Here is a 25,448-nt window from a genome sequence, read left to right as displayed (position 1 = left end):
TCTCTCAGTCTACCTGCTTGCCGCGTACACCTTTGGGCCGTTTAAGACACGTTTGCAGCTTCGCTGCGCTTGCCGCTGTTCGGCGCTTTTCAGTCACTTTTGAAACGTCGTCAGCGTCGCCAGTTACCAAGCGGATCGCGCCAGCTGGCAACAACAACAACAGCAACAGTCCGTCCAGTTCATTTTGTAGTTGTAGTTTTTTTTTTTGTTATATCTTAATGCGCGTTCGTTGCGGACTGCGGCTTCGCAAAAAAAAAGTCATAAGAAGAAGAAATAATAATAATAGAAGTGGCTGCGAGTGCTAAACACAAAATAAAAAAGAAGTGCTTGCCTAGGCAGAAAAAGTTTTTCAATAATACAATAGCCATAAAGCAATATTGAAATAAAAGAAAAGAAAAGAAATGGTACAAAAAAGTTAAAAAGTAACCACAAGCTACGTATCGCGCGCGCCATCTCTCTCTCTCGCTCTCTCTCTCTGTCTGTCTCCATCTCCCTTAGTCTATCTCGCTCTCTGCATACGCGTACTCCTACTTCCCCCCCAAGCTTCGCTCTACTGCATGCATTCCTTGGAATCATTCTATGTGGATTATCGTTACGAGTCAGAAAGAAATCAAAAAACAACAACCTTGCGTTATTTGGAATATTTTTTACGTTATACCTCAGTCTATAACGCTAAATAAGTAAGTTTTCACAATTTATATATCGCAATATTTAATTTTATTTTGTAAATCTTTTTATAAATTGATTTAATTTAGTGGTACGATTCGGCTGGTTCCCAAATATTTACTGTCAATAGCTTTATTTACTCGTCTGTTGATACTGGTCAAGAATATATATACTATATGGGGTATATATCTCCTTCTATGCGATACCCTATTCATAGTATTATCTCCTCTTAAGTACTTCCTCCCTCATTGAAACTTCCCTGAATATAAAAATACGAGTTTTTCTGCAATTGTATTCTATTTGTTTAAAAATATTATAAAAATTTGTATAAACTTAGCTTAGCTATATTATAGATGATTGATTATTGCATAATATTATTTATATATGCGATATATTACAAAGCAGATGATTCAGTTCTGATCGGCCCGATAAGCTAACCCACACGCTTGCATTGGAAATTAGCGTTGTTGCAGCTTTGTTTGTGATTTATCATCGACGCTCGCATTTCACAAAAAAATTCATCGTCGTCGTCGTCGTCGTTGTTGTTGTTGTTGTTGCCGTCTTTCAATTAAGTGTTAAGTGTTTGGCGATTAGATCATCCGCGGGGCGCGTCAAGCCGCTTAGCCAAGCTAATGAGTGTTTTGGCCAAGGCCGTCTAAAGAGCCTGGCCGTTTGGAGCTAAGCGAGCCGGGAGTTGATTGAACCTGCCACACAGCATCCAGCCATGTGGCAAGTTGCAGGCAGCCGTTTCCCTAATTATAATGAAAAGGGTAGCAAAACGTATACGAACACCCTGTTGCTACAGTGCACGCTATAATTATAGACACTCGACTGCATTTTCGTTCATTAATGATCTTTTGTTTTGGGAAGCATTTAACTTCTTAAATGAGAAGAAAATTCAATGCTGTGATTCATCCAAGTTATTGGGAAACATATAGAAGATAATATAATATATGCAACTATGACAAATCTTTGCTTGTGCCTTTTTGAAATTAGTCAACTTGTTTCGTGAGCTAATACTCATGGCTAATTATAGGCAGGGCTTAAAATTACTGCCATGGTATAATTATATAATATTAATAGTTCGGTTTGCCTTTTCTTAGGAGCTATTTACAAATATATGTTTGCAATATGGATTGGATTGTGCTTTCAAAATTTGAATATTTTTGCTGCAATGAAAAAGTAACTAGAAATAAATTTTGCCTTAACTTAAATATTAAGTTTTATGATGAGGAAACATTTGTACTTTTTCTGTGGCAGGTTATAACAAATTTTTAAATAAATGTAGTAGGAATTGTATAAATGTATAACTGGCAGCACTTATACCTTAATTTAGCTAGCTTTTTGTGGCAAGCTTTTATTTAAATGTAAAGTTAATGATTTTAAGACCTAACAGCAATGTTAATTAGGAGTATCGAAAATTAACAATTTAACAGACAGTTAACATTTGCTTAAGTTTGTATCTGAGCGATTCTTTTCTTTTAAACAAAATACTATCGCATGCCCTTATATTATCTTAAGCAAACCCAAAATATATTTAACTATGTGATGAGGCATACTTTGTTATCCCTCATTGTAGCATAATGTGGTAGCCTATTCACAATTGCAATTTGTATCTTGATTTCGCACACTGTGCACAATCTCAATTGTTGTTGTGGCCGTATTTAACTAGCCCGTGCTGATGTTTTTTGTACCAGGCTGTTGAGTTGTGTTTTGAGGCTTTACTTTCCACAATATGTTAACAATTTTGATTGGCAATGCGATGCGTGGTGTTTGCATTGTTTTTGGCTCGTCGTCGGATCTGTTGCATGTTGCAAATTGCAACTGCAACAACGCGGCGCTGTAATTGTTTTGGCCGCCGCCAAGCGTAACCAAACAGCCCAATGGAGCGGCGTTGAACTCGCCGCTCGGCTGCAACACTTTGAAAATGATTCTCCGCACAAAACACATTCTTGGCCACCTCAACAAAAACCAAACAACAACAACAACAACAACAAAAACCGCACGCAATTGGAAGATGGATGAGAGATAGACTTGAGGCTGAAGAGATATCCGAGTCGGCGGACGGACTGGCAATGTACAACGCACAACGCACTCGACGTGGCCATAAATCACGCGTGCCTTGGCCATATTTGTGGTAGGCTCAGTCGCGGGACGCAGCCCATCAAATGTCAGCTACCTTTTAAGTTGCTTTTTATTTTCCATATAGAAGTTGTTTTGGCCATATTCGTGAGCACCCAAAGTGCTTTTATTTCTGTACCGCTTACAAGTTCCTTAACGCATCTGAACTCTCATGTATGATAATTACCCCGAAAAAAAAAAACAAAAACAGCTAAAAAGCCATTTGAAACATAACTGTGCTTATTATGATATGGCAGCTGTGACAGCTGCTTAGACAACCAGAGAGTTTTGGGTGATTACTTTGTTTTCCTTTTCACCATTTATATAATTTAGTAAAAACTTGTTTTATTTTCGTTATGATATTCAATATGCTTACAGCAAATAGTTGTGCATGCTTAATTTGTTGAATTTCATATAGCTGGAAACGCTTTGCTCTGGTATTTAAAACTTAAGCAATTTCAGGGCTTTCCATATATTGGGGCGTTATTGGGGCGCTATTGGGGCGCTATTGGGGCGCTACTGAGGCGCTATTACCCGCTGTGAGCACAGATACGCTTTTCACTTAACTTTTTATTAAGATACAAATGGATAAGGAAAAACTAGACTTTACTCTTTGGGACCTCGAGAAACCCGTTGCGCTTGGCAATTTACTTGAAATGCGTTACACTTAATTCAATCGCTGATAGAAGCGTAAGCTATTCGCTGTTGACCCAGTTCGCATTGGTAGATCTTTGAAGACGCAGCAATGCTCCAGGCGCCCTATTCTGCGCCGTAGAGGCTACTCCATGGTCATATGAAAATTTCTTTTAATTCATTTATTTAATTTGATTTCAGCCAACTCAGGCGAGAACAGTCATCAACGGAGCTTACCCTTTGGCCAAAGTTATTAATAAGTGTTATTTCTTTTTTATTCTTATTTTTCCCTTTTTTTTTATCATTTTATTTCTTTTTGCGTTTTTCTACTTCTATACTCTGGGGCGTTTACTTATACGCTGACCTGATTAAAAACGGCACGCACACTCAGTTGGACTTGGAGCTCACTGACTCTGGTAGAAAGTGTCGCCACTCTCTTTTCTGCGTCGCAATGCTTAGACTCATTTTTGACATTTGTTGGCCCGCTGCAAGACGGCTTATTGAACTGGCTTGAGTTTTGGGCCTGGGCTTGGTCTTGGAACCTTTAATTGAAAAATAATAAAAGTCAACCAGTTTTCAAAGCTGTCTCTCAACTTTGACATACAAAAGTGCATTGTCAAAAGTTCATTGAAACGCTGCTTGCGCTTGTTGAAAAAGGTTTTTAAATATTATGACAATGCCCCGTGCGCCGCTTGGCCAACCGAAATGAGCTTTAAGCGTTAGCTCTTTTTTACAGCCCCAAGCGGCAGAGAATAGTTGACTTTTATGTTTAGCTTCCATTTTTTTTACCCTGAGTACATTGAAAATGGGTAAAAAGGGTATAATGTTTTTGTGCCTCGTATGTAACAGGCAGAAGAAAGCATCTCCGACCCCATCAAGTATATATATTCTTGATCAGCATCGATAGTGGAATCGATCTAGCCATGTCCGTCTCTCTGTCCGTCTGTATGTACGAGCGCGTCGATCTCAGAACCTATAAGAGTTAGAGCCCGTGCAGTACAAGTTTGCTCCTGATAATCGATAACTTGCCCCATTTTCAAGCAATCGATAAAAAATCGATATCGAAAGCATGTTTTCCCTCTTAGGTTTTAAGGGCAAGAGGTTCCACACTTGACATGTAGCTTTTAGTGTAGTATAAACAGATCAATTATGCCTCATTTTCTAGCTATCACTCCCCCGCCCTAATATAATGTTGCTAGAAGAAGGGTATTCCCTAGTCGGGCACTCTCGGCCACAGCTCTCTTACTTGTCTTGTTTGTCTTGCTGTTTCGTCAGCATTGTTGAAAATTCTAATTAAAATGTTAAAAAAACGTTGTTTGAGAATCTTCTCACATTTGTGTGTGGCTTTTGGCTGGCAACTTTTATAAGCCATTGTTGTGTGTTGTGAATGAAGAAACTGCCAAAGATCATGTATAGCTATTGCGTATGTTTAAGATTATAATAATCTTTATGCATACAGAAAATTGCGTTTCTCATTTTACATATATATATTATTCAGTAGGAGAAGTTAATATGATTTTATTTCGTAAATTTTTGAACTTTCAAGAGATGGGAACTCGAAGTATAGAAGAAAAGAAAAAATAATACAATTATGGCTTACAAAGATAGGTTCACTCGCACCTGCTGCAACTTGATTTTATTTCGCTTTGCTTTTCTTACGTGTGATTGCAATATCTTTAAGCATTTGAGCTTAAAACACGAGTCGTTTGTTTGTGCCAACGAACGCCTCTCTACTTCGCTCTGATATCAATGAATATAAGATATATTAGATCGAAATTGAAGCCCTAAGGTATGTTTTGTTTAAACAAACCAACAAGTGCGAGTGGACTACTCAATGGGCTTTGCTGAAAGGGGAGCAGGATATCAAAATTTAGCTCAAGCTGCCTTATAATAAACTGAATTTGAATCTGGAAATAGTTTTGCTTACCTTAAATATATATATAAAATAAATTTATATTAATCAATAGTCTTCTATTAAGCTGAAACTAAACATTTTCCTGAACCGAAAATGGCATTTAATTTATGTTATTTATTCGGTAAGCCTTACGGATAACTAAGTAGGGAAGTAGCGAGTAAATTATTGGTTTTTAATAGGTTTATCTCATATCTTCATTTTATTTTCTTGCCATGCTCATTAGCATTTTCAGCGCCCCACATTTGGTCCATGACCAACAACAGTGTTTCCCCGAAAGCATTTCTAACTTTCAACAAGCTAATTGTTATGCATTTGCCAAAGGCAGCTCAACAGCTCCGCAGCTCAGCAGCTTGCTAGCAAATCCAATTCAATCATTTAACAATTTTCGACGCCCCATTTTGGGCCCGAACCGCTCCAAATGAATTGGAGTTGCTGGCTCAGCGGGCAGCGTGAAGGCCGCCCCGGCGCTTGGCTCCGATTCGGACTCGGCTCTTGCCATCGCTTTTACTGCATAGCATATATGTATGTACATACACACGGATCCGTTGCCGCATATGTGGAACCACATAATGACTAATAATGCTGCCGATTTGCATGCTAGTATAAGGCGGCAGCACAACAGGCCCCACAATGTCTTGAGAAACAGAAACAGAAACTGGTTTTTTAGATATACTCGTATACACGCGCCGTGCAATGCAGTTTTTTTATTTGTAGTATTCATACTCACATTAGGAAAGAAAAATCGAAACAATTATTAAATGCTGCGGCAAGATCCGGTCTCAGATTGCAGCTGATCTGCAAATCAGTTGCTGAAATAAAATAAAACGTCTTCTTTGTTGTCAGAATCTCTCTAAATGGTCTTTAAAATGGAATAAAGATAGAGTTGTGGGAAAGAGAGAAAGCATGTGGAATTATACATTTAACTTATTGTTTGTTATTGCAGAGACTTTTATAATTTTGAAGTAAATGTCTTAGATTCTGTAATCAATAGCATTGTTTCCATACAAAGCTGTGTTTAGTATTGATGGAATCTTGATTAAACTTGTATTAAAACATTTTTCTACAGGGAGTATCTACATATTTTGAATTTAGTTCCATTTATGTTATCATTTATTACAAAAGATATATACAAATGTTTATCTCAGGCACTAAGCTAAAATAATAATATTTATCTAAATTACAGATCAAATTTTTCCTTGGTGTACTTAACATTGACACAAATACGATATTGTTGTTTTTATTACAATACCCTGAACCCATTGAAAGTGGGTAAAAAGGGTATAATGTTTTTGTGCCAACGTATGTAACAGGCAGAAGAAAGCATCTCCGACCCCATCAAGAATATATATTCTTGATCAGCATCGGTAGTCGAGTCGATCTAGCCATGTCCGTCTGTCTGTCTGTCCGTCTGTATGAACTCGTCGATCACAGAACCTATAAGAGCTAGAGACTGATATTTTAAACGTAGGTCTGCTTAGCGCCTGCGCAGTACGAGCTTGCTTCCGATAATCGATAACTTGCCCCGTTTCCAAGCAATCGATAAAAAGCGATATCCCAATTCTGTTTTTTTAGCATATCTATTAGGTTTCAACAGCTAGAGTCGCTTAACTTGACATGTATCTTCCAGAATAGTATATACAAGTAAAGTATCTTTCATTTTATAGATATCACCAGCCTCCGTAATACGAGCTGCTTTTGGTGCTGTTAAAAGATGTTTCAGGGTATCCCCAAGTCGCGTACTCCCGACTAGAGCACTCTTGTTTTTCATTATTTCGTACTCAAAGCATAAGGAAGCTATTTGTCTTTTGCCTTGATCTATTGATACATTACATCGATTTTAGCTTCAAATTGTTCTGACCTCCGCTAAAGCAGCTCCAATCAATTTTGGCCAATAACCAGATCGTAACAAATCGCGAAAATTGCTTAAATGAACATTTGAGTTTTGGCCATACCGACACGTTCCACAAATGTAATGCCAACTAATTTCCTGACCAACTGCGAGCTGTCTGTCTGTCTGTCTCTTTGGGATTTCTTCTTGTTTTTCATACTTGATTATTTTATATATATGTACATATATATATTTTCTGCCCAGAGTAGGTAATTGTTTTTATGTCTAGCTCTTGATTAGCTTTAGGCATGGAGCTGGGGAGTTGAATGAACCTCGGCTCTTGATTCTTTCGAAATCTTCAGTGGTTTTCTTTGTTAACACTTTTGCTGTTGAAACTTCCGTCGCCGCCGTCGCGCAATTGGCCACACTTTTACAGTCTGACGGTTCAATGGGTTTAATTGAAAATTCATTTTGTTAATTTGTTAGCAATTATAGTGCAGTTGATTGAGAGTTTTGCTGTCACAACTTTCACCATTCAAATGGGGTAATTTCATAAGTGACTTGACTCCTTGCACTCAACAGTTGTCCATCTGTCCATCATGTTGCTATTTGCCCCGACATTGGAAAAATACTCGCAATCCTATGACAATACAGAAAAAAATGTATAAACATTTAAACGTTACGTTTGTTAAAGTTTTGACACTTGGTTAACACACACAAACACACAGAGTTTTAGGTGTAGGTGTCTGCTTGGACACGGTCCGATTTCTTTTTGTTTTGGTATCTCTTTTTTATTATTTTATAGTTCGACTACCTCTTTTGGCTATCTTGGCCTAAATTTGCATAATTTATGTAATTTCAGCGTCATTTTTTATTGACTCTTATGGGAATATAAACAAAAAATGTATATATATATTTTTTTTTGACTCGCAGTTTGTCGTGTGTCCCGCGGCATCGAAAATTTCCTGGTCAGTTTTTTGTTTTGTTTATTGTATTGAATTGACGCATGTGTTATGTGTATCTTAAGTAACTTGACTCTAATTCCTAGGTTATTTATTTGCCGTATTTGGCTACTTGACATTTGCCAGTTAACAAAGAATTTATTAGTCCGCATTGGAATTTGTTAATCTGAAGCGAACAAAAATTCTCAGTAGGCTTGCGTTTCGTTCTTAGCGACACGGGCCGTATTTCCGTTTTCTTCTTTGTGCGCTATCCTTAACCGTTTTGTTGCGCGCTTTTCTCTTGAAACAACAAACATTATATAAATACTTAAGTAACTTAATTTGTAAGCTTCCACTCCTTTCCCAAACACATACTGTTGACAAGATGGTTTCCTATTGATAGCTATATCTTACCAAGATCACCTAAACGTAATTCCACTGTAGATTTTCTCATTGAAAATTGCTTGCACAAAGATTCTCTCTGTTATAACAGCACTTCAAGGGCCGTGTCAAGTTTTTCCCCAGTGAACGGTTCCGAACAACTTTGTTCCCAACTCGAAGCAAAGTACCTTGGATGACCTTGTTCCCACAGAACTGAACCGTACACTGGCCACTGGAGCCCTACATTTATTTAATTTAGTTGGCGACGATTTCTGTGTTCTGCGGTTTCATTTCATTTCATTGCGTTTCGTTTAGTTTTACGAAAGCCAAGCGCAATCAGCAAAAGTGGAAGACGAACGGAAAGTAAATGGAAAAACTTAATCAAGCGACCGCAGCCAGAATGAAGAAATGAAAAGGTAGCCACGATAAATTCAAATCAAAGTATAGTCTAATTTATGGGCTACCAGCCAGGCCCTCGTCGAGCGGAATCTGCAAGCGTTGCACGTACCTTGCTGCACCCACGTTCCCAGCTCAAAGCCACAGCGATCCGATCCGATCCGTACGTAGCTGATGATTAAACGCCCACCTACTTTCCCGTCGTCATTCCGTTTCTGTCCAATCTGTCTGTCTAACTGGGCTTATCATTTGAATGACGACGGGTTTGCCTGACTGGCGGCCATCCAAGTGCTGGATTCTTGCTGCCGCGCAAGCGCTGAGGCGTGTCAGGCTGTGGCCCACGTCTTGGACCTGGCTTCTGCATGCTCATCCATTGTTTCTCTTTGTGCTTCTTTTCTTTATTTATTTCATTCGCTCTCCCGTCCTTAATAAATCTGCAGCTCTTGTGCTACTTCCACGCGAATTTGGCACACAGTCTTTTCCGGCTATTCCCCTCCAGCGTTTGCCGCACTGCGATCTTCTGACTGGCATCATCTTTGCCTTTGCTATTCAAATTGTTTAATGGCATTTTTATGCATTGCAAATCGCGCTGCCAGTTTTCCAGTTAGGAATTTTTGTTTAGTCATTTACATGACAGAAATGTTGGGACCCAGGGCTAAACTGGAACAAAATGGGTGCTACCAAGTTTTTATATATTAATGATGTTCATGGTAAAGTTGAAGAAAATATTTTTCCACCATGCCCAGAGTCAATGGGACGTAAAATGAATAAGATTTAAGCTTGCGTTAACTGCAATTACATATGCACTTTGTTTGATGACAAATGCGAGAAAAATGTCCAATTTTTATGCTGAAATTCACATGAATCTTGATTTTCTATTAAAAGAAAGGCTTGAGTTTGTATCCCACATTTGTCATAAAATTATATATATACAAAGTGTACTTTAATTAGCACTCATTTACAAGTTGTTTCTAATTTTTCGCAGTGCATGTCATCTCATTCCATACATTCCCAGTTAACAGCTTGTTTATGACCAACAATATTATAAGTGGGTAAAGACTAAAATGCTTCTGATAAACTTATCACCTCACACTCAACCGAGTAAACTTATTTTTCTTCTGTGCTGTAGAACTATTCACTCTTAAAGATATAACAAAAATCTGTGGTATGCAACATTTTTGAACTAAGATTTAATTTGATTAAATTTATAGATTAATAAATTCCAAAGATTCAAAGCTGATGTAAATGCGTCAGACATGGTTTTCTCTTTCCACTAACATAGGTGAAAAACGAGTGAAATGAATAATTCGAATTCCAAAGATTCAAAGCTGATGTAAATACTTCAGACATGCTTATTTGTTTCCACTAACATTGGTGAAAAACGAGTGAAATGAATAATTCGAATTGAAAGCAAAATAAAGAATGTGTAAAAGCTAGTATATAAAAAATTTAGATAATAATAGTAAATAGTTGCAAATAAATGAAGATATTTAAGAGCTCAGTTTAATGTGCATCTTTCTGCATTACGCACCCATAATGATTACTAAGACGCATTTAGAACATGTTACAGTTGCTATGACGAAATCGTCAACAAGATAAACGATGATTTATACAATTATTAGCATTTCAGGCTGCCACGCCAACAATAATGTATTTATAGAGCTCTGTGCACATCGCATTTTTGCATAATAAACATGACGATGAACTCTACATCGCATCTGAAGTTGCGGCTAGAGACAAAAGCTTTATAAATTGCCACACAAAATGATCGCAGCAAGTTTTGCGGTTTTCCCACGAACGTTATTTGTATTTGCACAAGTGATTTGGCGATTTGTCGATGTTCGCCATAAAATGTCACTATATACACTGGAAAAAAAAATTAAGTAAATAAAATAAAGATTTGGCACAGTTACGAAAGCAGGCAAAAAAAAAAGAAATAACAAAAGTACAATCAAATTATTGGACTGGCAACAATTTGGCCGCAAGGTTGCAAATCGCTTTCAACATTTCATTAGAGCAGAAAATCTGATTCATAATGAGCCAAGCCAATTTGCATAAAAATCATAAAAAGCAACAAGAAACAAAAAAAAAACAAAAGTGAAACAGAAGGCGTGCCACAAGCACGAGATCAATTAATAAACTCCTACCTGGTCTTATATATTATACTATATACTAGTTGCAAGGGTTGGCTGGCATTCACTTTTCAAAAAGCAAAACTTCCTGCTTAGACAGAAAGAGTGAAAAGTTCCAGCTGCAAGCCCCTCCGGCCCCCTCTCCGCAATCATGACTAGCCAAAATATTGCACAACTCCTGAGAATGGCCGGCAACAAAACAATAAACAATGCTCAGCTAGACGAAATTTCGTAAGCTTTCCGCAAACTGCAAGTGGCCAAAAGGCAGCCTGAAGACGAGGCAAAACAAGAAGAAGAAAAACAAACCAAAATGAGATTGCAATTGTGCAAAGTTTTATTGTATGTGGGAGTTGAAGTCGAGTCGAGTTTTGGGTTTTAGATTCGAGTCGCATCAGACTCGAAGACTCGACAATTGTTTGCCATTTTTTTGCCCTAAACTCTGTGAAACCCAAATGAACGAATGAAGAAAATGTTAATGAATCTTTTTAATTTTGTTCGTGGCCAGACGAAAGTGAAAGTCCATCTACAGCTACAGTGTGTGCAAAATGTATACGAATAGAAATGCGAGCGCGCCTTTGTTTCAATTTTTCGTGCGTTTCACACGCAAGTTTATTACACTTTCAACTTTGACTGGCGCCTTGCGCAGAGTGTGCGAAATAAAAAGCAAGTGATAACAAAAATGTAAACTCTATACGAATTCACTTGGCTATGTGCATCACTCGGCGAAAGGTGTAAAAAAAAAAAACAAGTTCATCATGCAACGGCCATAAGTTCACATAAGTTAGATTAGATGTTAGGAGCTGTCAGGTTGTCTTTTTAAAAGACAACTAGCTGATGGGTTGTTCAACTTAAGCTGTTTAATTTTTTAATGTGTTAATACGCTGTTTTCTTTATTAAAGTGTTTATTAACCACTTTTGTTTAACAATAATAACAATTTGTAAATTCCTCAATTGTGGAATTTGGTACCTAAATTTATCTTAACAGAAATAATGAAAGCAAGTCTGTGGACTAACAACACTTTTTATCGAGTCTGTCGACGGACAACCCTTTTTTCCAACGCAATACAGCTCGCTGCTTGCATATTGCATTTTGCAACACTGAAAGCCAAAGTGGTTTTTATTTAAAATTTTTATTTATAATTTCCACAGATATAGAATTAGGGACTGGAACAATAATAATAAGAACAAGTCTGTCGACCAACAACACTTATTTTCAATGTAATTCATATTGCATATTGCATTTCGCAACACTGAAAGCACAACTGCTTTTCATTTGAAATGTTCATTTGTATATTCCATTATTATGGAATTTGGTGCTTCATTTTTCCTGAATAGAAATAATAAGAACAAGTCTGTCGACCAACAACACTTATTTTCAATGCAATTCATATTGCATATTGCATTTCGCAACACTAAAAACACAGCTGCTTATTATTTGAATTATTAAGTTTGTATGACGTCCCATATTTTTTATTGATAACCCATACTGTTTTAGTTTACAGCCATAGTTTATCTCCTTTCTTGATATAGCTGTTGGGCATATTATCTTTAATAATTATTGTTGTTATTTTTGCTGCTCAGACATTTACTTGACAATTATTATATTTTAGTACGTCGTTTATGACATTTTATATTTGTGCTTGTCTCAGTCATCTCGCTGTTTGAACTAAATATTTTAGTACAATTTTTCGCACAATTGTCAAACTAGCATGGAATTGGTCTTAACTTCACTAAGCACATCTAAATCTATATGGTCGCCATGTCTTTAATTTTAGTACAATTGAAAGCCGAATGATAATAGATTAGTTTTCGTGAACTTGTTGCTTTGCCAGCTGATTACCTAGTTCGTCATTTACCTTGTGCCCAATGTGCGGGGGTCTTAACGGTTGTCCAAGACAATCAGCCGTAGAGATTACAGTCTGATAACTCTTATCACAATTATTATTTCCCTCTTTCTTTTGGCGTTTGAGTCGTGCCTGGTTTATTTGTATGCAAAAATGAGGCAGAGCCTTGTGGCTGACCAGCTGGCTGACCAGTTTGGTTTGCCAGCTCGTGGGTATTGGAGGCGCGCCATGCCCAGCAAATTGGGGTAAGCGCCATTTGGCGGCACTCAACAGATTTGATTGCGGGGGCGTCGCGACTGCAGATAACGCGTGGCATTTTACCGTTAAAATATATACATATATTTACAATTATTATCTCTGATGCTGCTTTGTTTTCCGCTGCTGCTGCGACGGCTGCTGCTGCTGCGTTCGGCATTCGCACGAAACGCCGATTCGCTGCGTTGAAAAATATTAAATTGTAAATAAATACTAAAAAAAAAAAGCAAGCAAGAATTATGTTCGTGTCGCCGTCGACGCGGCGAACGTTGTGTGTGTGTGGTGTGTATGTGTGGTGTGTGTGTGTGTTTTGTTGTATTTTTTTTTTGTTTTTTGCTGCCTAGTACTTAAGCGCACCTCAGACGCTGCGGTCGGCGTTCGGAAATGTCGTTAGCAGTCGCCTGTTACTTTTGTTTAAATTTTTTGTTGTTTTTTCGTTTTTAGTCGCGCGCACTTTTCGCCTTTAGTCCCGTACTAAATGAGCGCGCGTTTTAGTACTAAATCGAACTGTGCGAAAATTGGCAGCCAAATTGCCAAAACAAAATAAATTAAATAAAACGATATTTTTTCGCCCTTATGCCTTATCAGAGCGCACAATTGTCATGTCATAAGAGATAACAAATATTATACGACGTTTAACTCGACTCTGTCCTGAGCTAAATATGAATTGAATGCCTTTGTGTTAAGAATGTTGAGATTTTAGCACAACGTTTAAGGATTACACAAACACCGAACGAACCGATTCTTAACGAGCACAGGTGAGAAAGTACCAAGCGTACCTGACGCATCTCTTTACCAAATGGGCGTCGCCTGCAAAATGTAAACTTTGCCTATATTTATAGGCGGAGAGATAACAATTGTGTGTGATTGGTAAATATTGAAAATTTGTGTTCTAAAAGCAATGAGTGCATGCATATATGCACATATATACATTATATTTTATAGGCACTTTAAAGCAAATGTTCCTAAAATGTACTTAATCGCATGGATATTGCATTTTAAGCAATCGCATAAAGTGTACTAAAAGCAGATTGTCTTTATAAAAGTGCTAAATGCAATTTAAAAACTTTGCGTGGCATAAATTTGTTTGTTTAACTAAAAGAACTTTAAAAGATACACATTTATGTTGTACTAAAATATATTCAATTCATGAACGTGCACTAATAAAATGTACTAAACTATATAAAGCTCTGATTAACTGCCAAATGTGTTTAAAATACTTGTCTAAAGTGTACTAAAACTAAAGAACCTTAATAAAATGTCATTTAGCTGCAATTAAAATGTCCTTCGAATGTGCGAATATGTACTAAAACTACATAAAAATGTACTAAATAAAAATGCAAATATGCACGTTTTTGCATGACTCACGTTTTTAAACTGTTTGTGGACAGTTAAGACAATTAAGTTGTTTACGGAAAAACGCTAAATATCTGTACTAAAAATTGTTTACTTTGTATTTTGTTAAAACCACAAACAAATAGGCGCCGCATATCAGCGCGAAAGTGTCTTCAATATGCTAACACTCCTAAGACCCTTGAGCACATTCATATGCACATGTTTATAACACTCTTTGGGTATTTTTAACGATATAATATCGTAAAGCACCGCGATACATGGCCAGCAAGGCAAGTGAGTCATTTGACGGAGACCAAGAGACGCGCCCCAAAACAAACGTACTCATATTGTCGTGCCCAAAACAGAGACGCGCACACAGAGAGAAAGAGAGATGCCCATTATCCAATAATTCATTTTTGAGCTTTGTTGTTTATGAAAGGCCAACCGACACGAATATTGTACAAAATTTATACGAACCAAAATAAACAGAGATTCATTCGAAGCGCAGAGGCCAGAGCCAAAGACAATGCGTAGCCATGCCGGCAAAATGGAAAATTAAAAATAATAAAAAAAACCAAATATAAAACAATTTCGAACTGCACATTTGTGGGGCAAGTGAACTTTTGCAATAAAAAGCTGCTGGCAGACGGTGCGTGATCCCTGAAAGCCAGATGGCCACCAAAGAGTTTTAAACACTCTTTAAGATTTCCGCAATGCCCGACCAGATATTACATATATAGCAATATATATATGCCTGTGTATACAGAACAGCCGCTCAACAGCACTCGGCCAGACAATCTAATAAAATAATTTATGCTTTTCTAAGAACATTTTTCCCGCCCTTTGCCAGCCGCGTGATCTAAACTGTTGCTTTGCTTGGACAGCTTTCTTTTATTTTGGTCATTTTATTTATAGAAGAGCACAAAATGTGACGCACTAAACATTTGGCATGTGAATTTATTTATTTATTTTAATTTTGTTCAATTCCCTTTTTGTTGCTACGTTTTTTATTTCGAGTGAATGACTTGTGTGCACCTTTTTTATATAGCCTAGTAGAGGGTAGTATAATTTTGTCATGAAATGTGTAATGTGTAATATATATATATTTGGTTTTGTATTATTATTTTAGTACATGTGACAATCTTTCAATTGGACAACGCATTACCGCTGGCCACATAATAAAGTATATATTCATGTACATATATATATATATATATACACATGCATATCATACACCTTCCTCATGTCGTATCTCTGGCGTTTTTTGCACGTTCCAAAGTTCAGCGCTATGGAGCTTAGTGGGCCGAAATTTGATGGATGCATGCGGCAGAGCCAAAAGTAAACAACTTCCGATCTATAATTATTATATAGAGGGTGTCTTGTGGCCAGTTTTATTCCACATCGTTTTCTATCTTATCAGCCAGCAAAAGAAATCAAATATAAATATCATTTAATCAACGTTTTTTCTAAAAATGAAATCAACCTTCAAATTTTCGTTTCATATATATTGTCTGCGATAAGCCAAAGATACAAAATTGATGTCATAGTCTTAGGATCTTAGCACCAACTTTTAATGCGCTACATGTGTTTTTTTCTGTCGTCTCTCTGCTGGCTGTCAATCTATTTGAATATCGAGATGATTAATTGGACACGATTTGTTGCATGTGCATGTCGCTTATGACAGCTCTTTTCGGTTTTCACGTAGAGAGGAAGTCAGATGAAAGCGAAAATGGCTGAAATAACGTAAGATAATGTGTTCTAAAAAGCGACAGCACGGTAAATAATTTAGTTCAGCTGCTGTTGTCATGTTCTAAAAACGTAAATTGGTATATTTTTAAAGCTTGCTTTGTTGCGAGTAGTACTTAAAGCGTGAAATGGTATCTAAAAAATATGTTTGGTTGTTCTAAATGAGTACTAAAGTGGACAGCATTGTAAATAATTTAGTTCAGCTGCTGTTGTGTTTATTAAAGAAATACTAAAAACTTAAATTGGTTTTTTTTTAAGCTTGCTTTGTTGCGAGTAGTACTTAAAGCGTCAAATGGTATCTAAAAAATATGTTCGGCTGTTCTAAATGCGTACTAAAGTGGACAGCATGGTAAATAATTTAGTTCAGCTGCTGTTGTCATTGTTAAAGATGAACTAAAAACGTAAATTGGACTATTTTTAAAGCTTGCTTTGTTGCGAGTAGTACTTAAAGCGTGAAATGGTATCTAAAAAATATGTTTGGCTGTTCTAAATGCGTACTAAAGTGGTCTAAATGCCAACTTTGTTGCAAGTAGTAAATAAGCCGCAATGTTTATAATATCATATGTTCAGACAATGCCTTAAATTTTATTTAGATACTGAAAAAGTTTTGTTCGCTTGCAAAAAGAGCTGGTATTTTAAATGAATATTTATTTAGAAAGGTTCTGGCTCGATTCCGTTAAACAATTTCTATTTATAAAACCAATTGACACTGAGCCAATTTCCGTAAGATGGATGTAATCAATCTATGCATGATATTTAGAAAAGAAACCAATCACTTTCTGTTTAGCCGGTATTGGCCTGACATATCGCTGGCAGTTCGCATTCAATTGAATTGCTTACTTTCTGTGGATTATTTCGGCCAAATTTCCTTTGTAAGTTTTCATGCGTACCATGTGTATTGTGCAATATGTATTTCCAATTCGATTTATAAATAACTTGAGTTTACATAGCACGGATTGCGAAATAAACAACAGGTCGAACGCCTCCCAATGACGTTTGAGCAAAAAATTTTCCCTGTTTATATATATAAGTTGGATCGACAGAAACCTAAATACAAGCTGCCCTCGCCCCTAATGGCATTGAAAAGTGCAGGCGGGGAATTGGGTTATCGCTTGTTTTGTGCAATCCAGCGTGGCGTATGAATGCTTTAAACAAAATCTTTAAATTGTAAATAATACTGTGTACATATTAAGTGTACTATGCATATTATGCAGCTGGAAATGCAGGCAAACAACTTGCGACTCGACTCAATTGGCGATCACCCACTGTGCACTGCATTTTGACGGGCAACTATTTCGAATTTTATATTTGTACACACATTTGCCATGTGTGAGGCATACAGAAATACTTATTAGCATTCGGCTGGAGCAATTAAATTCGCCCCCGCCTCAATAATCATAAAGGGGCAGCCGTTTCTACTACTAGTTATCAGATGCTTGTATAAAAATCTGTGCTAAAATTTTTTACTGAACTCTAGCTGCTGTTTTCTATTTGATTACCAAGCCATAGATTTTATTTAAGCTGACTTTCAGCTGTATTATGATTCTATGAAACTATAAAAGTCAGCACAAGTCAATAAACGCGGCGATCTAACACATATATTTATTGGTGCTAAAATATCTTGCTTAACCCTGGCTGCTGTTTTCTTCATTAGATTAGCTCATATGCTCTATTTTGACTAAATTGTGGTTGCGCTAAAATTATTTACAATATATATACAGGTCACCGCCGATCATGAGTGTAAATATACTAAATTAGTTGAATGATCTAAAAATTCAAAATGCGCTGCTGACACAGCAAATGCAAAGGAAAATTGCGGTAATCTGTTTTATTCGTTGCTTCTAATAGTTAAAATGCTGAACACGTACTTAAATATATAATTAGACTTAAACTGCACGATGTATATTATGTTCTAAAAGTTCTAAATGCGCTGACACAGCTTCCGCAAAGTCAGCTTGCGGAAAAATTTAATATCCATTGTTTCTAATAGTTAAAATGTTAAAATTTACTTAATTATTTGATTATATTTAAGTTGCACGATTTATATAATGTTCTAAAAGATCTAAATGCGCTCCAGTCAAACCCAGCGCAAAGATAGCTCACGGGTAGCTTTAATATCCATTGATTCTACGAATTAAAATGCAAAAAATGTGATTAAATATTTAATTAGACTTAAGCTGCACGATTTGCATAGGTTTCGCAAACTTGTGCCTGTGCTAAAATGTACTAAAAAAAGTTATATGGCTTTATAAAGAACTGTTGCTGCTCTTTTCCTTTAAAAGGCCAATTTACTAAAAATTTGCAATTTGAAATGCAGCGTAAAAAAACGCTCACAGCCTGTTATATAGGCATATGACTCCGCTCTTATCACCAATTTGTACTAACGTTTCTTTGGTATTGTTTCTCTTTTGTTTTTGGTTTTTTTGCTTACAGATATCGTTTTCGCTTATCGAAAATACAACTAAAGTCTGTACCGAATGCTGCCGCCGAATTGCACAAAAACTCAAAATACTTGCGATAAGGCAAATGGAAATAATTGGTGCTATTTGCCCCAGTTGCATTCAATGAGGAGAGCCTGAAGAATCAGAAACGAACCGATGTGATACTTGGAGACTAAGCATTGCAACAACGATATAAATACATTACTTTTTAGTATTTAGCAGTAGTCAAAGCTATAAAAAAAAAAAAACTGCATCCTAAAAAAAAACCAAAACAATTTGCTGAACAACTTGCCACATTCAACATGGAACACTTGGATCTGGCGGGTTATCTAAATACGCCCATTAATTGGAATTTAGGCGCATTTGAACAGCAAGGTGAGTGTGAAAACTATCAATATATATTTACTATAGGAACTTCAATCAGATTTACATTATTTAAGAAAATGGTAAATGCTGCAAGGAAGCATTATTCAGTATAAACAAGTTAACTACTTTTGGGAATTCCAGTTCATGGACAGTATGCCCAAAAATGATTATCTAAGTGAGAATTTAATCAACCACATTTTTAATCAAAAGCAATAAATGAAGGCTTCGTAATCAATAAGCTTCGCGTTCTAAATTAAACTGAAGTCCGCGACAAACTTTCCATAAATTCAATTTCCACTTTCTTCTATAACAATTAAATGACACAAGCTGAAAAAATTACTTTAAAGAGAAGTAGAAGTCTAGAGTGAAAGGAGAAAAGCTTACATTTTGAACATAAACTTATAGCAAAAGCTTTCAGGTGCTTTTCAACATATTTTAACAGAAGCTTTTTGGGAATTATAGGAAAAAATTTACAAAAATTACGATTGAATGACATAAGCTGAAGGAATTACTTTAAAGAGGAGAAAAGCTTACATTTTATACATAGGCTAAAGACAAAAGCTTTCAGGTGCTTTTAAAAATATGTTTAAAAAAGCTCGATGTGATTTTTAGAAATTTCTATAACGTAAAAACTGCAAACAGTTTCCAGTTTTGTTTTCCTATGGTCCAATGAGATCAGCCTAAAGTTTTGCACATTTTAATCATATTATAAAAGCATTTCAGCGCATTAAAAAATATGTTTTTTTCAGAATTTTAGAGATAAACTAATGGCCTTCCAGCATATCTTTTTTTTTGGCCGTTCTCACAGAATATCAGAGATAAGCTTTAAAGCCTCGGAGTATCTCTTTTTTGTGCCAATGACACTAGCTTAAAGTGGCTCAGATTATAATCAATTTGATACGTTCTTTTACATGATTTCAAAGCCTTTTTTGTAGATATTTAAAATAAATTCAATGAATTTTTTTGTGTGTGCACAGAACAAGTTCAGATATGCTTTTAATATTCGCAATACTCGGAAAGAAAAAAGACAGCTCCACTTATTGCACTCAATATTTAAATCACTTGCATGGAACAGCTGTCAACTCAGCTGTTAAAACTGCTCAAGAATAGATAAGTATGTGCTTTATGGGATCGGAGATGTCTTCTTTGATGCACAGCAAAGTTTGCCACAAAACTAAAGTAGCAGGACTTTGGGTCTATATAAGTTTGAATTAGTTTCTAGTTAATTGATTCAACTAACCTCTGCACTTGAAGCTGGTGTCATTGTATACTAAAACGAAGAAGTCTGGTCAGCTTTGGCCAACCAATGTGGCGACTCTTTATTAATAAATTGCATAATTAAGCGGCATGAATCATGCGACGCAAAGGCACGCAGAGCCCTGGCGATAAGATCACAGCAGCAAATGCAGTTGCAGTTGCAGTTGCAAATGCAGATGCAGTTGTATCTCTCTGTCTCTGTCTCTGTCCCTGTGCTTGTGCAGATTGTCGCGTTGCGCTTCAGTTTGGCCGCAGGCACAGCTGGAGACGGTGCTGGGAAAGATGCGCAAGTGGCTTCAAAGTGCGCTGCGATTTATAATAATAATAAAACCGAATAATAATATAAACAATATTTAACAATAACAATTCACTTTCTCCATTTGCAGATGGCATTTACTTGTCCAGCTCGCGCCAAATGCTGGAGCCCATCATGGAGGAGACCTCCGAGGATGAGGAGCATGCGCAAAATAGCTGGAACGGCTACGAGCATCGGGGCAGCAGCAGCTGCGGCGGCTTCTGGAGCTCCGCTGAGTCCGAGACAGGCTCGGTCATAAGAGTCGAAATTAACAAGGGTGAGTACGGCAGGAATAAATGGAGAACTTCATTTAATTGGTACCTTTTTACGGCAGATATCGACGCCATATCGGAACGTGACTTTGCCTGTCCGCCGAAGCGAGCGCGCCGCTCGCAGGAGGAGCTGCAGCAGCAGCAGCAGCAGCTGCAGCAGCCGCACAGTCTGGAGGATATGGTGCAGCTGCGTCGCCCGCCACCGCCGCGCTACGATGCCGAGGCGCACAACAGCCTGGAGCGCTTCCTGGCGCTGGAGGCCTGCGCCCGGGACAGCTACGGCAGCCAGGGCCAGCGCAACAGCACCGGCAGCTGCCGGCGCGGTGGCGGCAACTTTGAGGATTTCTACTCGGACAACGATTCGTATCATTCGCTATCGCGCAGCTCCTCGCTGGTGCAGTTCGAGTCGCTGGAGCGCCAGCTGACGCTGCAGGAGCAGCACCAGAGCATGAACAGCCTGGGCAACAGCTCGCCCTCGCTCTTCAGCTGCGAGACAATGGCCAGCAGCAGCGGCGGCAGCAGCAGCAGCGGCGGCGGCGGCGCCAGCGGCAGCCACAGCAATCCGGACAGCCGCCGCGGCTCGGCCACGTCGCTGCTGAAGCGCTACGAGTCGAGCGACGGGCGACTCCATCAGACCTACTTCGAGCTGCACAAGCTGGACCTGGAGGAGCAGCAGCGTGAGCTGTTCGGCGCCTGCAAGAGCCTGCATCAGGCGGAGCTCAAGTCCGACTCGGAGTCGAGCAGCACGTCCAGCAGCGATAGCAGCGGGCACAGCATGCTTAGCGCCTGTCCGGGGAAACAAGATGCGGGCAGTGCCCGACGCTTGCCGCTCAATTCGGCGGAGAATTTGTCTGAGGATTCGGGCTACTGTGAGCCGAGCACATTGCGACGCGCCAAATCCAAGAGCATACCAAAGAATTTCGACAAACTCTGCGAAGAGGAGGAGATGGAGGAGCTGCTGGAACAGGAGGCAACAGTAGGCGCGGGGGCAGGGGCAGCAACAGCGACAGGCGCACATTCCAAAAACTCCAATGATTTGTGTCAGACAAAAATAGAGCAGCAGACAAACGAGACGCAGTCATCTCTCGGCTCTCCGGCATCGTCTATAAATAGCCGCGAGAGAGGCGCACGCTCGCCATCGACATCGTCGTCGCCGTCGCCATCGCCCAGCGGATCAGCGGCATCCGCAACGTCGTCGCCGACGTCGTCGTCAACATCGTCCGCCGCCTCGTTCACTTGGCTGCGCAACAGTTTGCCCGACATACGCGAGCCGCGAGGTTCGTCGCCCAAATTTCTAACGGACAACAACAGCTACGGCCTGGCCAACAACAAGAGCAACAGCAGCAGCAGCTCCTCCTCCTCCTCATCCGCCGAGTGCTCGCCCGTGCTGTCACGAACCAGCGAAGCCACAGCCCTAGCCGGCAGCGTGCCCAACGAGCTGCAGCAGCTGGGCAGACGGAGGCGAACGCGTCGCCAGCAGCAGCAGAGAAATTGCCAGAGCAGCGACGACGGGCACAGCTCTAGCGAGGATTTGGACAATTTTGATTGCAGCAGCTTGCCGCGCATGCGACGCAGCTGCAGCTGGAACGAACGTTGCGGCTTCAGTGGAGCAGCAAGAACGGAAGCGGAAACAGGAGCGGGCGCGGGCGCAGGCTACCTAAACGCTAGCTATCAGAATTTAACGCTACTCGACTACGCGGATCGCAGTGATAATTGCAAGCGCAGCTCTTCGGACATGGACAAACGTAAACGTGTCGTTTCTGGTGAGGATTACGAGCAGCTCATATGCAAGGGCAACTTTTTGCTGGACGAGCTGAGCCAAATCTATGACAAAAACGCATCCATATTGAATGACAAGACTGTCGAGCAGGAATGGCCGCCGGAGCAGCGCCAGCAGCAGCCGGAGCAGCGCCAGCAGCAGCCGGAGGAGGAGGCGCCACCCCAAGTGCAGCATGTGCAGCTAACCATACGCAAGCCGCCGGCTCGCCAAAAGCGGCACACGGCGGACAAGGAGCCGACATCGCCAGTTCCTCAATCCTCAGTGCCGGCGGCGACTGTCATCAGTTTCAGCAGCTTTGGCAAGACCTTCGATCAGGATCCGACCAATTTGCGCACCTCCTATGCCCAGTCGCTGGAGCAATGCAATTTCGAGCTGCCCAAGAGGAATCCGCCAGCGCCGCCCAACCGGGCGCTGCCCAAGCGCCGCTTCCAGAGCTCAACGGCCAAGCAGCGCAGCCTGGTCAGCAGCACGCCCAATCTATCGGCCTTCGATGGCGGCCAGGAGGCGGAGGATGATATATATGTGAGCAGTGCGCATAATTCGATGCATCAGCTGCCGCAGACACCGACACAGCCAAAGCCTTTGGGCATACTGTTGCCGGCGGGCTCGCGTAATTCATTTAGCAAGGAGGTGAGTTTCTGTCCAGTGGTGAGTAAGTATTGCTGGCAGGAGCAGTCTTCGGAGGAGCCGCAAGAGGAGCACGAGCAGACGAGCAGCGATGAGGAGCAAGATGATGATGATGATGATGGAGAAGAGGGGGAGCTGTTGGATAACGACGATGCCACTGTTATTTATAACACCAAAGAGAACGAGTACATAGCAGCGCGCTACACTGAAGAGCAGCAGCTAAGAGCGCCGCAACAAGAGCATCAAGAGCCACAGCAAAAGCAACAGCAAAGAGCGCAAGAGAGCGACTGTGAACGCGAGCGTGAGAGCATGATCGATGACGCGATGAGCAGCGAGAGCGATGAAAACAACGAAAACATCGCCGCTGGCGGCAGCATGGAAACGCAACAAAAACAAACATCGCCGCCGCCGCCGCAGCCCGTTTCAAGCGTCGCTGCTGCTGCCTCTGCTGTCAGTCTTGAAACGAGCGTCGACGCGAGCTCATCGTACGCGATCGCCAGTTCACCAGTTCACACAGTGCCGTTACACACACGCCCCCTAAGCCTGCATTTGCCCATACTAAGCGAACCGCCAACAAACCGCGCACACCACATACTCTACGCCTCGCAGCAGCTGCTGCAGCGTTACGACAACGACAACGTCGTCAAGAACATGTCGTCCAAATCAACGTCAGTCCAGCCAGCGACGCACGTCGTCAGCGCCAATAACAATGAGTCGCCGCTTAAGCAGCGCGCCAATAAAACGGATGAGAAGCATCCCAGCTCAAAGAGTTTTCTGTCGCGCTTTGCGCATGGCCTGCGCTTCTCGCTGCGCCGCAAGAAGAAGCAGCAGCAACAGCAGCCGCAGCAGCAGCCGCAGCAGCAGCCGCAGCAGCAGCAGGCCAGTCTCAAGCAAGCGCCGCAGAGCAATGGCAAAAGCCAGGATTTCATTTACATACCCCTCAAGCCGCCGCGCAGCACGCTAGATGACAGCAACGCCTCCGAGGCGAGCACCGCCAGCGTGCACAGCCGCCAGGCGACAGCCGCAGCAGCAGCAGCAGCTGAGCTGGAGCAGCCGAAAACATCGACACTGCAAAAGCTGGTCACAGGTAAACCCCCGCTGCCTAAGTTGCCGCCGAGGCAAACGCATGCGCCGTACTCGGTGAGTGCTGCCAATGGCTCGTTTGGTGCTGCCCATGCTAGCGATGCTCTCTTGGCCGCCGAACGGGAACAATATGCGGCCTTTGCCCAACAGTTGACAACGGGCCAGCGTCACGAAATGTCGCTAACGGAAACGGAAATGGCTCGAGCCACCGAATCGCCGTCGCGCGCCTCTGTCGCGCAAAAGACGCAAATGTTCAATCAGCTGGGCGCCGGCTTGCCGCTGCCGACGCGTCCGCTCACCATGGTGACAGCCGTGCCGGTGGCTGTCTCCCCAATGCTGGATGACACCGACGGCGGTGGCGGGAAAATGGGCCTCATCGAGACCAATTTGGACACACACGAAACTGTTATCACGGGCAAGACACGCTCCCTTATGGACATCACCTGCAACCCGCTGCACAAACGGTATCTGGTCAAGCGCTTAAATGTGACCAGCGCCGCCTACGATGTCCAGGATGATGATGACGACGACGACGACGGCGATGAGCGTCTCGATGGAAACAATCAACGCATCAAGCCATCAACACAGGCGGGCGGCGTCCAAATCGCCTCGGTCCGTAGGCCACACAAAAGCATGGAATTTCTGCTGGATAAAGAGAATCAAAAGAATGTTTTGGTGAGTACCAAAAGAAATCCATATGTTAACCGTAAAGCGCGTGTACAGTGAGAACTCGACCTAAGTGAAAACCACCTTTAGACGGACATATAATTTCAGTTCTTAATGAAAAGGATTAAACATCTATTTAATTTATTTTTTTAAACTTAAAAATTACGAATGAATTGTTTTCTTGACATCTTTTGAGAGTAGTCCACTCATAAGAGCTTTCACTGTATATGATTACACTCCCCCTGTTCGACCCCCCTGGCGCCCATTTGGGGTTGTGGCTGCCAGAAACTACTTACACATAGTTTTTATGGCTTTTGTCTCGGGCAACGTCATCAACCCCTCTTTATGGACTGAGCCGCTGCCAAAACAAGAACAGGGTCAATTCGTTACGTGGCACAGTTTGGAGTAAATCATGTGCATCATATATGACTTTTTTAAAATATGAACCTCACTTTTTTTTGAGATTTT

General features: G+C 40.5%; 1 protein-coding gene across 1 annotated transcript; it reads left to right on the top strand.

The window, feature by feature from the left end:
* The first annotated feature begins 237 nt into the window (after positions 1–237).
* LOC135438938 (uncharacterized) lies at positions 238–25,040 on the top strand. Its single transcript, XM_064697498.1, has 4 exons — positions 238–680; positions 18,627–19,009; positions 20,644–20,829; positions 20,887–25,040. The coding sequence occupies exons 2-4, from the start codon at positions 18,937–18,939 to the stop codon at positions 25,038–25,040; spliced, it is 4,413 nt and encodes a 1,470-aa protein (XP_064553568.1). The 5' UTR covers positions 238–680; positions 18,627–18,936.
* Positions 25,041–25,448: the final 408 nt, after the last annotated feature.

This window comes from Drosophila montana, unplaced genomic scaffold, assembly GCF_035044405.1.
Source record: "Drosophila montana isolate Dmon_TW-CO22-7 unplaced genomic scaffold, ASM3504440v1 contig_402_1, whole genome shotgun sequence".
NCBI classification, from domain to species: domain Eukaryota; kingdom Metazoa; phylum Arthropoda; class Insecta; order Diptera; family Drosophilidae; genus Drosophila; species Drosophila montana.
The sequence above is the reverse complement of the archived record's forward strand: the minus strand, read 5'-3'. Positions and strand labels throughout refer to the sequence as shown.

Coding starts and splice junctions, on each gene's coding strand:
- LOC135438938 (XM_064697498.1), top strand. CDS start 18,937: ATGGAACACTTGGATCTGGCGGGTTATCTAAATACGCCCATTAATTGG. Junction 19,010..20,643: donor AGGCGCATTTGAACAGCAAG/GTGAGTGTGAAA, acceptor CTCCATTTGCAG/ATGGCATTTACTTGTCCAGC. Junction 20,830..20,886: donor AAGAGTCGAAATTAACAAGG/GTGAGTACGGCA, acceptor TTTTTACGGCAG/ATATCGACGCCATATCGGAA.